Here is a 15,754-nt window from a genome sequence, read left to right as displayed (position 1 = left end):
ATAATTTTGTGACTATTTGAATGTTTTTACCCTATTCCAGAGACTTACGTGGCTTTCACAGTGCACACATCCTTCCTGCTGGCTTGCCTACTCACAACTGAATGGGGAAGCTAGCTCCAGACTCTCTCAATGCCATGTTAACTCCCCACCCACCCTACCTACAGCTGCTTCTGCTAAATGCCAGGTCAGTTATTAATAAAACAGCTTTAATCCAGGACATGGTCCTGGATGAAGAGGTTGACCTAGTTTGTATCATCAAGACCTGACAGAACGAGGCATCCAATCCTGTCTTAGTACAACTTTTTCTAGCTAAGTGATCAGCACCAACCTGACAGTTGCAGAATTGGAAGGGACCTTGTCAGGCATGTACCAACCCCTTAGTCAATGCAGGATGTACAATGCAGGACCCAACGACAGGTTACTTGACCAGTGGCTGACCAGCCTCTGCTTAAGCACCTCCAACAGTTTCTTCCCCACAATTTCCACTCATTAGGTCTAGTCCTGCCATCAGGAACAACAGAACAGACCTACCCTATTTTCCGAATGACAGCCCTTCAGCTATCTGAAGACGGCTCTCATCTTTCTCCTTAATATTTCCTTCTCCAAGCTAAACATATCCAACTCTAATCATTCATCATAGACCCCTCATCTTCCTGGTTACTCTCCCCTAGACATCCTCCAGTTGATCAGTGCCCTTTTACAAATGTGGCATTTAGAATGGGAGGGCAAAAATGGCAGCAATACATAGAACTGCTACCACCTTTGCCATGCAGCTGGAAAATGAATTCAGACTTGGGATTCCGGTGGAGTCTCACTTGCCCTAGAGCAGGCATAGGCAAACTCGGCCCTCTAGATGTTTGGGGACTACAACTCCCATCATCCCTGACCACTGGTCCTGTTAGCTAGGGGTGATGGGAGTTGTAGTCCCGAAACATCTGGAGGGCCAAGTTTGCCTATACCTGCCCTAGATCATGTATGACTTGCATGTAGGGCACTTACGTATTGACTTGAGTAGGGCTCAACTTTTAGCCCTGTTGCTGACACAGCAGCTTTTCCCTTATTTGTCATTTTCATTACCTGGTGAAGTTGCGATCATCGGTCTTTGTAACTGCGTGAGAAACACATTAAGATGGTCTGGCCCAGGAGGCAGGATATAAAATCACTACAGCTTTCTTCAAAAAGACTAGGATGCTACAAGCAGCAGTGTCACAAACTAGTGGTTGCATTGCTTACAGTTGTATTCAACTAAGTCTTACTCACCCATTGAACTTAAGGAACCTAAGTTAGGGCTCATCTACACTTCTAGAAATCTAGCAATGGGTCTGAAAGATTTTAGTTTCGTCCCATTGCTTCCCCCAGGAAACCTGCTGTTTACTGCTAAATCACAACTAACAATAATCTGCAAAAAATCTGATGGAGCTTTGTCTTGATTCAGTTGTAAACAGCAGGTTTTCCCAGGGGAAGCGACAGGACAAAAGAAGAAGAAGAAAGAAATCATGGGGCAAAGGAAATGTGGGTGATATCTTATACTCCTGTCCATTAACTTGAATGGGTCTAACCTGTGAATAATGAGCATTGGCTACCACCCAAAGTATTGAGCCAGTGCAGAGCATTAATGCATTTGAAGTATACGGTAAAAGGTTACTTTACAACCCTCACAGCTGAACAGTTAATCGCCAGTAGATTAATTGATTCATTATGCATAATAATGTGCCGCAGAAAAGTTGGGCAGTTTATTTCATTTGTAGTCTTTGATGGCATGGTGTTATTAAATCAACCTGGGACACATAACTTTGCTTCTTATCAACTGAGCCACACCTAGGGAACTGCTAGGACTCCCTATAAATACAATTATAATATGTTCCAACTAAATAATCAGTTTTGACATTTGTAGTTGAAATGATCCATGGATATTGTCTTTCTTCTAGAGATGGTGTTCCATATTGTGAAATGGACTATCACGCTAAATTTGGAATAAGATGTGACAATTGTGAAAAGTACATCACAGGAAGAGTTCTGGAGGTAAGGCAACTCTCTGCCCTTAATGTCTGTGTCCTAAGAAGAAACTCCCTGAGAACTAACCTTTGATTCATGAGTTACAACAGGCTTCCTCAACCTCGGCCCTCCAGATGTTTTTGGCCTAAAACTCCCATGATTCCTAGCTAGCAGGACCAGTGGTCAGGGTGATGGGAATTGTAGTCTCAAAACATCTAGAGGGCCGAGGTTGAGGAAGCTTGAGTTACAAGAACTGAAACACTTATTGGTCCAGTATATCTGAAGGAGCATCTCCACCCCCATCGTTCTACCCGGACACTGAGGTCCAGCACCGAGGGCCTTCTGGCAGTTCCCTCACTGCGAGAAGCCAAGTTACAGGGAACCATGCAGAGGGCCTTCTCGGTAGTGGCGCCTTCCCTGTGGAACACCCTCCCACCAGATGTCAAAGAGAACAACAACTACCAGGCTTTTAGAAGACATCTGAAGGCAGCCCTGTTTCGGGAAGCTTTTAATGTTTGATGTATCACAGTATTTTAATATTCTTTTGGAAGCCGCCCAGAGTGGCTGGGGAAGCCCAGACAGATGAGCGGGGTATAAATAATAAATTATTATTATTATTATTATTATTATTATTATTATTATTATTATTATTATTATTATTATATTTTGTCAGTCTTTGACACTCGCTTTCCGGAAACTGGTATTTCCTTACCCCTCAAGCATCAACTTGCTCAAATGCCTACTTTAAAATGATTTGCCTGAGAGAGCCAGTGTGGTGTAGTGGTTAAGACTCGTAATCTGGGGAACCGGGTTCGCGTCTCTGCTCCTCCACCTGCAGCTGCTGGGTGACCTTGGGCCAGTCACACTTCTCTGACGTCTCTCAGCCCCACTCACCTCACAGAGTGTTTGTTGTGGGGGAGGAAGGGAAAGGAGAATGTTAGCCGCTTTGAGACTCCTTAAAGGGAGTGAAAGGCGGGATATCAAATCCAAACTCTTCTTCTAAAAAAATAAAATTAAATTAAAGTAAATGACTTGCATGCTTCACTGGGGATTAATAATAATAATAATAATAAATTTTATTTATATCCCGCCCTCCCCAGCCGAAGCCGGGCTCAGGGCGGCTAACAACACTAAAATAGTGCAACATTATAAAAACATCATAAGAATTAATTAAAATCAAAATTGATGGCAACCATAAACTAAAGTATTGTAAAGATTGCCAAAGGAGGGAGTCAGGCTGTGCCCCAACCAAAGGCCTGGTGGAACAGCTCTGTCTTGCAGGCCCTGCAGAAAGATGTCAAGTCCTGCAGGGCCCTTGTCTCTTGTGACAGAGCGTTCCACCAGGTTGGAGCCGCAGCCGAAAAAGCCCTGGCTCTAGTTGAGGCCACATGACACATTACACATGACATACTCTTTCAGTTTCATAGGTTGAAGTGGAGGTGACTACTTTAACTAGCACCCCCTCCTTTAGCCTTGTCTCAACTACAGAGTGATCTGGATGTAGTAATTGCAAACACCTTCATCTTTATTCTCTTTTGTCTCCCAACAGGCTGGAGAAAAACACTATCACCCAACTTGTGCACTGTGTATCAAGTGCAACCAGATGTTTGCAGAAGGAGAAGAGATGTATCTTCAAGGTAAAGGAAAAGCAGATTGGAATTACTGGCGCTGCTGAGCTTTGTTCATAGAGAAACAGCCAGCATTGTTGTAACTGGTTTTGTTTTTATTGGGGATTTGCTATGATAGGCAGAGCACTATGGTCTTAGTTTAGAGGAGATGTAAATGTCCAAGATGCAGCATTTTTAAAGAAATGTTTGCAGTTGAAAATATGGTTGCTTATCTGTAGCTTTGTGATGTCTGTACACCCGTTTATGTATTGAGCTATGGGTAGTGTAAAATGATAGCTACGTTGTCTACACTTGGAATTGCTTAAAGAATTCAACTAGCGTAGGAGGAGTCGCCACTAATTCTGCATCTAATTTAGTATACTGGTTAATCTAATCTTGATTCTAGCCATTTTTAAAGTATTGTGTCTTGAACATACCACATATGTTTTTTACCATACCTCCTCTAAACTAAAGCACTGCACATATAAAGCACGGCTTTGCACAATCTTTTTCTCTCAATCTGGACTCATCTGGACTTGCATTTGTCCTGTGGTGTCTAGGCACAGCCCAGGAGGATTTTCTTTTGACCCACTGCTTTCCCTGGAAAAAAATCTTGTTTACTGCTGAATTGGAACAAACATCAATCAGGTTTTCTCTGGGTTGACATTTGTTGCAATTCAGCGGGTTTTCATTGGGAAAGCAAGGGAACAAAACCTCCTGGACTTGTGACTTTAAACCATGGAACAAACAGAAATGTGAATGAGCCCTTTCTCTTTCTCTTTCTCTCTCTCTCTCTCTCCAGTAAATAGAGCATTTTGGGGAAAACTGTTAGAAATATCAGGAATTAACTAGAGTGCTGACTTTTTATTTTCAGGGGCTTCCATCTGGCATCCCGCCTGCAGACAGGCAGCCAAAGCTGAAGAAAAAGCCAAGGTAAAACCCTTCCCAGCTCAAATGTGCTCCATTGATTGTCATAAACAACCAGGCTATTAGAATTCTTTAGCCTCTGCAATTCTGTATGTCAGAAATCAACCTGTGAATTTTAGGGGGAAATGCAGGGGGGGTGCAGTTGAGGGTTTTTCCTGTTAAGTTTTCCATTAGAAAGAGATCACTTATTAAATATTTCAGAATGGTGAGGGAAATAATTTTTGAAATGTTTTAGAAATAAAATACTTCTATACCTGGAGCAGCGTCTCCACCTCCGTCGCCTGGACACTGAGGTCTAGCTCTGAGGGCCTTCCCGGTGGTGGCACCCACACTGTGGAATGCCCTCAAATTAGATGTCAAGGAGATGAGTAAATAGACATCATTTAGAAGACATCTGAAGGCAGCCCTGTATCATGAAGTTTTTAATGTTGAATGTTTTATTAGGCTTCTATAGAGTCATACCTTGGGTTGAAGTAGCTTTGGGTTGAGCATTTTCGGGTTGGGCTCTGCAAGTAATGCATTACTTCCGGGTTTTGCTGCTCGCGCATGCGCAGACACTCAAAATGAAGTCGTGCGCATGCACGGAAGCCGCAAATCGCGACACGCGCAGACGCGGGTTGCGTTCGCTTCAGGATGCGAACAGGGCGCCAGAACGGATCCCGTTTGCATCCAGAGGTACCACTGTATTTGTTGAAAGCCGCCCAGATTGACTAGGGCAACCCAGTTAGATGGGTGGGATACTATTGTTATTATTATGACAACCATTTAAACTGTCAAAAAAAACTTACAGTTCTGAAGCAATTGAGTATTTACCTAATATTTTCAGGATAAAGCAAGAGGCCAGGTCTAACTCCTGTCAGGCTGCCAGTATTAAATTGTTCTGTTAAGAGTTCCCTTAACAAGTAAGAGGGAAAGCAGTCCTGCATGGACAGTAGGTTACCTCATTTCCAGGCAGACAGAACTGAACACAATACTAGAAAAAATCGGTAATTTTCATTTTCCAAAGCTAAGATCACATGTTTTCAGTAATGGATAAATATCCTTAAGCAGCAAATGATTTCTGAAATTATCACACGCCCACATGAAGAAAAGGAGGAGAAAACATCTGCACAATTAAGCTGCTAGCACAGAAAGGAGGAGTTTGCAAAATGGCCCAGTAACATGTATTACAGCAGTGCTGAACTAAGGAATTATGATAAGCAATAGCACATGAATAACAAACCAGCAAAAGGGTTCTCCATCTAAATGGAAGGGTGGGTGTGTAGTGGGAGCAGGTGGCGCTGTGGTCTAAACCACTGAGCCTCTTGGGGTTGCCAATTGGAAGGTCAGCGGTTAAAATCCCTGCGATGGGGTTGCTCTGTCCCAGCTCCTGCCAACCTAGCAGTTCGAAAGCACGTCAGAGTGCAAGTAGATAAATAGGTACTGTTGCAGCGGGAAGGTAAATGGTGTTTCCATGTACTCTGGCTTCCATCATGGTGTCCCCACCAGAAGTGGTTTAGTCATGCTGGCCACATGACCCGGTAAGCTGTCTGTGGACAAACGCTGACTCCCTCGGCCTGAAAGCGAGATGAGCGCCGCACCCCATAGTTGCCTTTGACTGGACTTAACTGTCCAGGGGTCATTTATACCCTTACACTCTGTCACAAGAGACCAGGGCCCTGCGGGACTTGACATCCTTCCGCAGGGCCTGCAAGACAGAGCTGTTCCACCAGGCCTTTGGCCAGGGCACAGCCTGACTCCCTCCCTCGGCAATCTTCGCAGAGCTCTGGCCCAATGGTTGCTAGTGGTTTGAATTAATTAATTTTTATAATGAATGATTTTAGAATGTTGTTTATGTTGTACTTTGTACTGTTTTATTGTTGTTAGCCGCCCTGAGCCCGGCTTCGGCTGGGGAGGGCGGGATATAAATAAAATTTATTATTATTATTATTATTACCTATATGTATATACAGTGGTGCCTCGCAAGACGAAATTAATTAGTTCCGCAAGTCTCTTCGTCTTGCGAGTTTTTCCTCTTGCGATGCACGGTTTCCCATAGGAATGCATTGAAAATCAATTAATGCGTTCCTAGGGACCTCTTCTGAAGGCTGGGTGGGGGGGAACAAGGGCTTTTCTTCCCACCCCCAGCATTTTAAAAAACCCCGGGACAGCGGAGGACTTCTCCGCTTTCCGGGCGATCTTAAAAGGCTGGCGGGCGGCATTTTAAAATCGCCCCGGGACAGCGGAGGACTTCTCCGCTCTCCGGGGCGATTTAAAAGCCCCTGGGAAGGCAGGCAGGGGGGACAAAGACTTTTGCCCCCCGCCAGCCTTCAGAAGAGGTCCTGGACCTCTTCTGAAGGTGGGCGGGGGGCGAAAGTCTTTGCTCCCCCCCGCCTGCCTTCAAAAGCCCTCCGGGACAGGCAGGCAGGGGGGAGCAAAGACTTTCGCCCACAGGAGCCCCACTTGACTCCTGCGGGCTTTTCGACCAGGAGGGAGAAGGGACTGAAAGGGCCAGTCAGTCCCTTCTCCCTCCTCGGGAAAAGCCCCCAAGAGCGGCACGCTCTTTAAAGGGTGCGCGGCTCCTGCAGGCATTTCTAGGAGGTGGGGGAATTCCCCCACCTCCTAGAAAAGCCGGGGAGCCCCTTTAAAGAGCGCACGGCTTTTGCGGGCGGTGGGGGAATTGCCCCATCTCCCCCAAAAGCCCGCAGGAGGGAGAAGGGACTGGCTCGGGCAGTCAGTCCCTTCTCCCTCCTCGGGGAAAAGCCCCCAAGAGCCGCTTGTTCTTTAAAGGGTGCACGGCTCCTGCAGGCTTTTCTAGGAGGTGGGGGAATTCCCCCCCTCCTAGAAAAGCCAGCAGAAGCCGCAGAGCCCCTTTAAAGAGCGCGCGGCTTTTGCCTGCTTTTGCGGGAGGTGGGGGACCTCTTCTGAAGGCGGGCGGGGGGCGAAAGTCTTTGCTCCCCCCCGCCTGCCTTCAAAAGCCCTCCGGGACAGGCAGGCAGGGGGGAGCAAAGACTTTCGCCCCCTGCAGGCCTTCAGAAGGTGTTCTCTCCCCCCCCCCGCCCGGCTTCGGAGCACCGGGAGAAGCGATCTCCCCGCAGCCCCTTGCTTCAAAAGAGGTCCGGGGGCGGCGGGAAGCGCTTCCCGCTGTCCCCGGACCTCTTTTGAAGCAAGGGGCGGTGGGGAGAAGCGATCTCCCCGCAGCCCCTTGCTTCAAAAGAGGTCCGGGGGCAGCGGGAAGCGCTTCCCGCTGTCCCCGGACCTGGGGCTGCGGGGAGAAGATCGCTTCTCCCCGCTGCCCCTTGCTTCAAAAGAGAAGACCCGCTGTCCCCGGGGCAAGCTTCGTTTTGCGAAGCAAGCCCATAGGGAAATTCGTCTTGCGAGGCAACTCGAAAACGAAAAAACCTTTCATTTTGCGAGTTTTTCCTCTCGCGAGGCGTTCGTCTTGCGGGGTACCACTGTACGTAATTGCTTTGAACCAGGGGTGGGATGTGAACCAGGCTGTGGCCCTCTAGATGTTGCTGGACTCAACTGCCCCCATTCCTTGGCACGGCCAGTGCTGACTGGGAATAATTGGGGGTTTGGGCCCACAACAATTGGGGGGGGCATACATTTCCCACAACAAAATTTCAGTTTAGTATTACATTGCAGTTTTATTGAAACTCAGAACTGGGATGAAATGCTAAACTCAAATTCTAGGCTTGTGCAGATAAATAATTTTCAACAGGGCAGGGGTTTTCGAACTGTTACTTTTTGAATTGAAGTACAAAACATTTTATTTTATGTTTTCCTTTAATAATTACTCAACAATACTTATCTTACATGTTTTCAGTTCCAGGAAACTAGAACATCATCTGAGAGTATAATTTCAGTACCTGCTTCAAATACTTCAGGTTCCCCAAGTCGAGTGATTTATGTAAGTACTTTCATTACAGGGGGAAATTACTAAGAAAATCACTGATAGCAGACTTCCGGGTTAGCGCCTCCGGCAATGGCGGATTTCCTCTGACCGGGAGGAATCCGCTTCATGGAAATCAGGGTCTGGACCGCCACGGTGAGGCGGAGACCCACCAAAAACCACAGGCGGGAGAAGCCTGTGGACGTGGGATTCGGCTGGCACCTTTTGTGTCTCCCCTACTCGCGGGGAAACCCAGTTTCGGGGATCCGGAGCGACGTGGGGTGAGTGGTGCGGTGCTTCGAATCGACTGCTCTTTTCACGGAGTGAAGCCGCATTGCTGTTGCCGGAGAGCGCTGACTTTTTCCTGTGGACAATTGGACTTTAAACAACTACCCGTGAGTAGAACAGAAAATTGGACTATGGAACATCTTAGTTTGGCACCGAAGCGGGAAGGTTCTAAACAGGAAGTCCGCCTTCCGCTTTTGTAAATAGATTGAAGCAAAGACATTGCAAGCTAAAGTCTGGAAAGTCGTTTGTAAAGGACTAAATCTCCATCAGTTAAAACTACCAAACCCCCCTTGGAAGCAGGAGAAGAGGGGGGGAAATCTTAGACTGTTTAAGCCTGCAGGAGAGAGAGTAAAGAAAGATAAATTTCCACCGTCTTGAACCTGGGAACGGGGTGTCAGAGACAGACGTTTTGGGGAAGTTCATTGACTGTGAATAAAACGTTTCTTGACAGATAGTTAAAAAAGAGAAACATATTGATTCTAATGTTTCCTTTTGCATTTAAAAGGAACAAAATATTTGAAAAACGAAAGTAATTTTGTTGCTGGATCTGCTTTCAAAAAGACGGATACAAACAGAAATTGTTTCCTCTAGAGGGAGCTTGTGAAACTGCTGCTGGAGTTGATCTGGGGAATTCTACAGCTGTAGAGATTAAAGATCGTGAGAACCAGACATTGACCTTGAACAAGAATGTGCCCAGAAGAAGCCATAGTGCTTGCTTTTTGCAAGACAAGCGCTTTACTGGAACAGCTACATGAGAAGATGGATTTGATGACTGTTGCAGTTAGTAATTTTGGACAAACAGTGAATACCTATATAGAAACCACTCAGGAACCAACCCAGGAATCTGCTTTGTCAGGGAAAGTTGTGCAGAAGACAAAGGAGGAGGTTGTTGCTGAATCTCAAGTAATACAAATGGAGAGAGCCGCGGCCTTGCAGGAACATAAGCTGTTGTTTTTGATGACTGAACCTGAAGAAAGTCAGATTTGGAGAGATGGAGTACTGTTTGGTTTGGAGATGGGAAGTTGGATAGACCCCCCCCCCCCCCATGCAGGGATGTTTTGACTTCTGGGATCTGGTTTTGGGCCAGGGGGAGTTTGGAGTTGTGGGGGCCCTTAACTTTGGAGGGACTTTGAAACATGCCTTTAAATACCTTTTGGATTTTAGTGCTGACTATGGAGAATGGGCTGACCTGTCGAGAAGGGATAAAGGCATTGTTAGGTTGGAGTCTCCCCGAGATCTACTCCTCAGTGAGAAAGGAAGGAAATTAAGAATAAGATCAGCAGAAGACAAAGTAAAGTGCAGGTATAAACATGAAGAAGACCTGCAGAAGGGACATGGAAAAGACTTAAGAGCCTCGGGTAGAAGATCACCAGGTTGATGGACTAGATGGAATGGATAGAAAGGACTGACAGAACCCGAGACCAGGAAGAAGAGACGATGGAGGAAGATTGGAAGAAAGTTTAAAAATTCATTTAGAGAATTATTGTAAAATTAATGAGTGTTAGAAAAAATGTTGGAATGAAACTATTTGGCTTTAGTAGAAATGCTATAAGGAATTATGTATAAATAAGTTTTAAGTTTTAAGCTTTAGGGCTTTTTATGGTAAGATAAGGTTAAAATAAATTAAGGCAATTTAATGACAGAATATAGTGAAAGATGGAAAGGATTTACTGAGATAATTAATAACTAGAATACAAAAAAGGGAGGTGTGAGGAGGTTGATGAAACAAGTTAACGAAAGATAAAGATTTGGGAATATTGGACTTGTTTTTAAATTTTTTGTTTGCTTTTGTTTTTGGTTTTGATGTATTGTGTGTTTTGTTTTTTGTTTTTTTCTTTCTCTTTTTATTGACTTGTATTGTTTAATTCCTTTTTTGTCTCTTTTTTCCTTTTCCTTTTTTTCTCTGTAATTTTAAATTCTTAATAAATATATATATATATATTTAAAAAAGAAAATCATTGATAGCAATGAAGAGCAGACAGGAGGGAATTAGTTTTGAAAGCAAATATTAAGAAACAATAATATGCAGATATTATTACTGTGTCTATCTACAGAAATACAATCAAGCAGGTCTCCGGCCATCATAGTTTCTGTTTTTGACTGTCATAATTGCTTGTTATTCCCATCTAGACAACACCAGTTTCTAGGCAATGGCTCAGTGTCCCAATAGTTATCCCGGATCAGTAGAAAAGGAAAAACACGAAGTGGGTGCTATCGGTATACTGGTGACACCACACTATGCCTCTCTATGCTGTTCCTTAGTGGCTTTATAGAAACATTTCAAAGACAGAGACCAACAATTCAAGCGTAACTCTTTAGTTGTACCATAGGAACTGAAGAGAAAATAGATGAAATTGTCCCCTTTGGAGTATCTCATAAGTTTCCTTACCTTCTCAGTTTCAAACGTGTTGTGATACTTGTTTTCTAAGCTGCCTCTTCACAGCTGTTTTCCCCTCTATTTCTTAGGCAAAACTTGGAGTTGAAATCCTTGATTACAGAGATTTGGCTGCTCTTCCTAAGGATAAAGCTATCTATAACATAGACCGTCCAGATATGATCTCCTATTCTCCATATATCAGCTATTTGACAGATGACAGACACAGTTACGGGGAGGTAATGTGTGTGTTGCTATATTTAAGCAAATATTGAGCCATTTTTGTGTGAAAGATTGTATACATGCATGTCATAGTTAAGAAGTATCCCTTGCTAAATTCCACTTCAAAATCTGTTACCAAGCCAAAATAAATTCATGTTTTTGTTACACGCGTGATATGATATTGGTGGCTGTATAGAGGCAGCTCTTTTTGCTTTGTAGATTCTCTTCTGTCTTTCAGCATCTTTCATGTCATCCATGTATATTTGTCCCCCACATATGAAACAGTTGTCAGTGTGTGAAATAACACTTTTATAAAATACAAAGTTTGTCTTAAAACACTCTTCATTTCATTCCATCATATCTCATTTATTAGGAAAATAGAGTGGGTTGTTTTATAATCGTCACCAATTCCCAACACAAAGCCGCAGCAGACCTAGGATGTATGTTTATTCTGAGATACACACATCCCACATTTCCTCTAAGGAGCTTATGGTGACATGTGAGGTTGCACACCCACATCTCCCATCTAGGAATTTCACCAGCTCCAGACCAGTTTTATTACATAAGCAGCATTGATTTGTGGGGTGATGCCTTTGTTTGAAATTGAAAGGACTTAAAAGATGAATGCAATGCAACGTAACTAATGTTTGGTGCTTCTGTGGGAGATGGGTGAGATTGCTGAACATTGCTTCTTGTATAAATAAGGGAGAACAATAAAATATGGGAGGAGGGACATAGAAAGGGCTTCACAAACTCAGCTGTTAAGTAAGAAAAACACACACAAAATGAGGGGATCATGAGAAAGCATAGAAAACCTCTTGGCTGCATCCCACAGGCCGTGTGTAGCCGTCCCTGTTTATATCAGTGCAGTTACAATGTTCTGTGAATTTATTTAAACTACTGCATTTTTTCCATCTAGGTACCAGGGTAGTAGAGATAGTGTGACAATAAAGTCTAGGTGGTTTGTTGTTTTTTTAGCGTTGCTTTTCTGTCTTTGGAACTGAATAAGAAACATAACTGTGAAACCTGAAGTTTGGATGGCATGAGTGCAAAATGTGGTTGATTGTAAGCTTCTTGAATGTTCATGTTTTTTCTTCCCTGATGAGTTCCCTCTCTCATCCTTAGGGTGACCAAGATGACCGTTCTTTCAAGCAGTACAGGATATCCAGCCCTAGTTCTACTGGCTCACTTGGCTATGGCCGCAACACCCCAACCTCTCACTCTCCTCAGAATTACAGCCGACCAGGTAACTGACAAGCAGCTTTCCTTTACAGACTCTCATGGCTTTCCTGCTCACCTTTGACCTGTGGAAGAGGAGACAGTCTTCCTTTTTAGATGTACCTTGCACAGAAATAACTGCAATTTCAGGATCACTCTAAAATTTATTACAAGGTGTTTATATTTTGTCAAATACTGCCATCCTGAGAGCATTAAGCTCACACACTTCAAAATCCATGGGATTTAACCTTCATGCAGCCGTTGAAGAATGGCATCATTGGGCCTGCACACTCATGTGAGCAATGAGGGATTTATGGAAGTCTTCTAGAAGACTTCTAGAATATTAAGCAGCCCCCCTCCTTTGGTAGCGGCTCTCCCCAAAGAACATGTGCACTCCACATCCTCCTCCTACACAAAGTCAGTCCTCACTGGATTAAACACTCTGATTCAGGGTTCCACCACGAGAACCCCCAGGTGCACTATTATCCTTTCAGGGAAGCGGGAGAAGCGTAATGTTTTCAGTAGGATTTATTTGTCATCCAGAAGACAAGATAAATCCATCTCTAGCAATAATAATAAATATATTGATATGTCACTTGGAAGGACCAGGTAAAATATGTTGAGTATGCACCACCAAGACCCTCCTACAATATACCCAATCCGGAAAAGATAATTTTTGAACTCTGGTCTCCAGAAATGAACCTAATACAGTGGTACCTCGGGTTACATACACTTCAGGTTACATACGCTACAGGTTACAGATTCCACTAACCCAGAAATAGTGCTTCAGGTTAAGAACTTTGCTTCAGGATGAGAACAGAAATCGTGCTCCGGCGGCGCAGCGGGAGACCCCATTAGCTAAAGTGGTACTTCAGGTTAAGAACAGTTTCAGGTTAAGTACAGACTTCTGGAATGAATTAAGTACTTAACCTGAGGTACCACTGTACTCCAAATACAGTTGTGCCATTGCTATAGGAAAGAGAATGGTATTTTCCCTTCTGAGGCTTGGAAGCAAACTCCTGTTGAGACAAATTAAAGGTGCTTCCAGACATGGATGATTTAGCAGCCCCCAGTAGTCGCTGTTCTGCTTTTATCTGGAAGTGAAATAACAACTGTGGTTCCAGACTGTAGGCGGGTGGGCAGTCTCCCTTTCCCCAGCCCTAAATAAAAAACTGTGTGTTACAAGCAACACAAATTGTGTCATGTATAGATAGGTTTCAAAGTTACATACCTGGATGTGGGTGCTGAGTTGCCCACCTGGGAAATGGGCGATGCCTTGGCAGAGAAAGCCAACGTACCGCTTCAAGACTGTCCAGACCCACTCTCAACACCACTCCCATACGTAGGCAGAACAACGGCTTAGCAGGGTAGGGGTGATTTTCCTCACACAGCTCCTGCTGTAACACAGTCTGAACTGTGGTACGCTCTATAGGTTCATTGAAATGAATTCTCTACTTCCAAGTCTTAGAATAGAGTTTCCTGCTTCTCAAGAGATGTTGCGCTTCTGGCTTCACTGCTATTCCTCCTCAACTTATCCCAATCCATCCTAGTGCAAACAAACTTTTGCATTATTAGTATGACAGTTTTCCTAAATTGAAAAGGTGTCATTGCTGTGAGTGTTTTGTAGCTTTCAGTAAGCAAATGAAGGAGTTTGTTTTCATTTAACTTTCTGTTGCCCCCTAGCTGGTACTCAGACTCTTGGTACCAGTAGCTGCATCTCCCTGCCCCAACACACAAGCCTTACATCTACATTCAGACATCATTACATCCCTTTCTTCAAAGGTAAGGCCCAGGAATGCCATTTGTGATGTGGTTACTGTAGACATCTCCAAGTGTGTTTTGCTGTTGTGTTTGCATGTCTCTCTAATAGATAATTTTCTCTCTCTAACTTTTGTTGCTATTTCTTGCTATAAATCTTTTCTTCTGTGGGTACTGATTGATTACTGAAGGCAAAATTATTTAACTTCACAATATTACAGACATTTACAAACATGTTTATTTTTATTTTTTTGTCAGATCAAATGTACAAAGCCCATGGAAATATGAATGGCTAAATCAAATATCTACCCAAAATTATTTTTCCCTACCTTTCTTTTAGACAGGTATCCAGTCTCCAACATTGCTGCCCTTCTTTCTAATTTCCAGTTCATTAGTTTATAACCTTAGGCCTTGCATCAGTTGGGTTTGATCTCCTGAGGTGTGTACTGTGTATAAAATTGGGAACATCTTGCAATATTTCATAAAAGCTTTGATTGCTTCTGTGTGTATGTGAGTGTGTTTGTGTGTGTTTGTGTAGAGAGAGGGCAAGCAGGAAATATGTGCTGAGGAAATCTTTAGAATCCTTTTCTCCTGTGTATTACCTAAATAGTTAAAACATTAGAGGTGTTTAATAAAACATTATTTCTTCCACAAAATTGCTAATTTTATTGATAATATAAAATACAATGGGAAGCTTAAGAAGGCAACAATAAGTGAAGTGGCATAAGAAACAGGAAAGAAAATAGCTGTTTTTAGGAAAAAATGCTTCTCTCTTATCAATGTATGAAATTTGTACCATATTCCACTAATCAGTAGATAAAAGCAGCTTGTCATACTCTTATATGCTGAATTTTTAAATCTTGAGTGAAGACGAGTTTCTTTGTTGTGCATTAGAGCAGTACTATTATCTTGTGAGATGAACCTAACCCTTCAGCTAAAAGTTGGTGAAGTTTCATTTTAAGGAATGTATTCTGTGGCCTTCTTGGCAACCTACCACAAATATTTGAGCCGCTTTCTTCTAGAAGCACACTCTTGTCAGTTTGGCACATTTTTCAGCGTAGACGACTTCATGAGACTCGAGGCTTTGTGCTGTTCTGCACGTCTGCACACAATGAATTTGTGGATGTTAACCTCTTACTGTCTTTGGGAAGTAGCAGTCCAAGTGGCAGACTCTAATTTCAAAGTAGTAATCCAAGTAAAGCGAATAGGTTTGTTCAGCTCAAGGATGAGGAGGCTCATGCAGGCCTCATCTGGAGTGGCTTGAGTGATGCCACGAAGCTGGCTTCCCAGCTGCTGCTTTTCGGAGCATGTGGGTCAGGGTGGTGGCAAGACCACGATGGCTGCTTCTGGCCACACCCCACATGCCCAATGCCCTCGTCTGCTGTTGCCTGACTGGAATGTGCCATTGAACTGTGATGGTGATGCCTCTTGCTTGCCTGGATGGAGAGATGTGTGTGTTGTGGAGAGATGTGGAAACCTCTGACTTTGCAT

At 43.7% G+C, this 15,754-nt stretch overlaps 2 protein-coding genes across 9 annotated transcripts in view; one reads left to right on the top strand and one right to left on the bottom strand.

Annotated features, from left to right (window-relative positions):
• SH3TC1 (SH3 domain and tetratricopeptide repeats 1) overlaps window positions 1–15,754 on the bottom strand; it is a 409,292-nt gene that overhangs the window by 75,872 nt on the left and 317,666 nt on the right. The gene's annotated exons all lie outside the window — the stretch shown is intronic.
• ABLIM2 (actin binding LIM protein family member 2) overlaps window positions 1–15,754 on the top strand; it is a 68,680-nt gene that overhangs the window by 16,508 nt on the left and 36,418 nt on the right. For 5 of the 8 annotated variants that reach the window (XR_014223636.1, XR_014223637.1, XR_014223638.1 and 2 more), the window contains exons 6-12: window positions 1,929–2,022; window positions 3,545–3,632; window positions 4,477–4,535; window positions 8,338–8,421; window positions 11,158–11,304; window positions 12,413–12,533; window positions 14,189–14,287. Coding sequence is in view for 2 of the 8 variants with exons in the window: in XM_082238549.1 (XP_082094675.1) it covers window positions 1,929–2,022; window positions 3,545–3,632; window positions 4,477–4,535; window positions 8,338–8,421; window positions 11,158–11,304; window positions 12,413–12,533; window positions 14,189–14,287 (692 nt within the window). In the remaining 6 variants the exon portion in view is untranslated. The remainder of the gene's footprint in view (window positions 1–1,928; window positions 2,023–3,544; window positions 3,633–4,476; window positions 4,536–8,337; window positions 8,422–11,157; window positions 11,305–12,412; window positions 12,534–14,188; window positions 14,288–15,754) is intronic. The other 3 variants (XR_014223633.1, XR_014223634.1, XR_014223635.1) reach the window with 1 other exon arrangement.

This window comes from Podarcis vaucheri, assembly GCF_965113315.1.
Source record: "Podarcis vaucheri genome assembly, chromosome: 9".
Lineage (NCBI taxonomy): Eukaryota > Metazoa > Chordata > Lepidosauria > Squamata > Lacertidae > Podarcis > Podarcis vaucheri.
The sequence above is the reverse complement of the archived record's forward strand: the minus strand, read 5'-3'. Positions and strand labels throughout refer to the sequence as shown.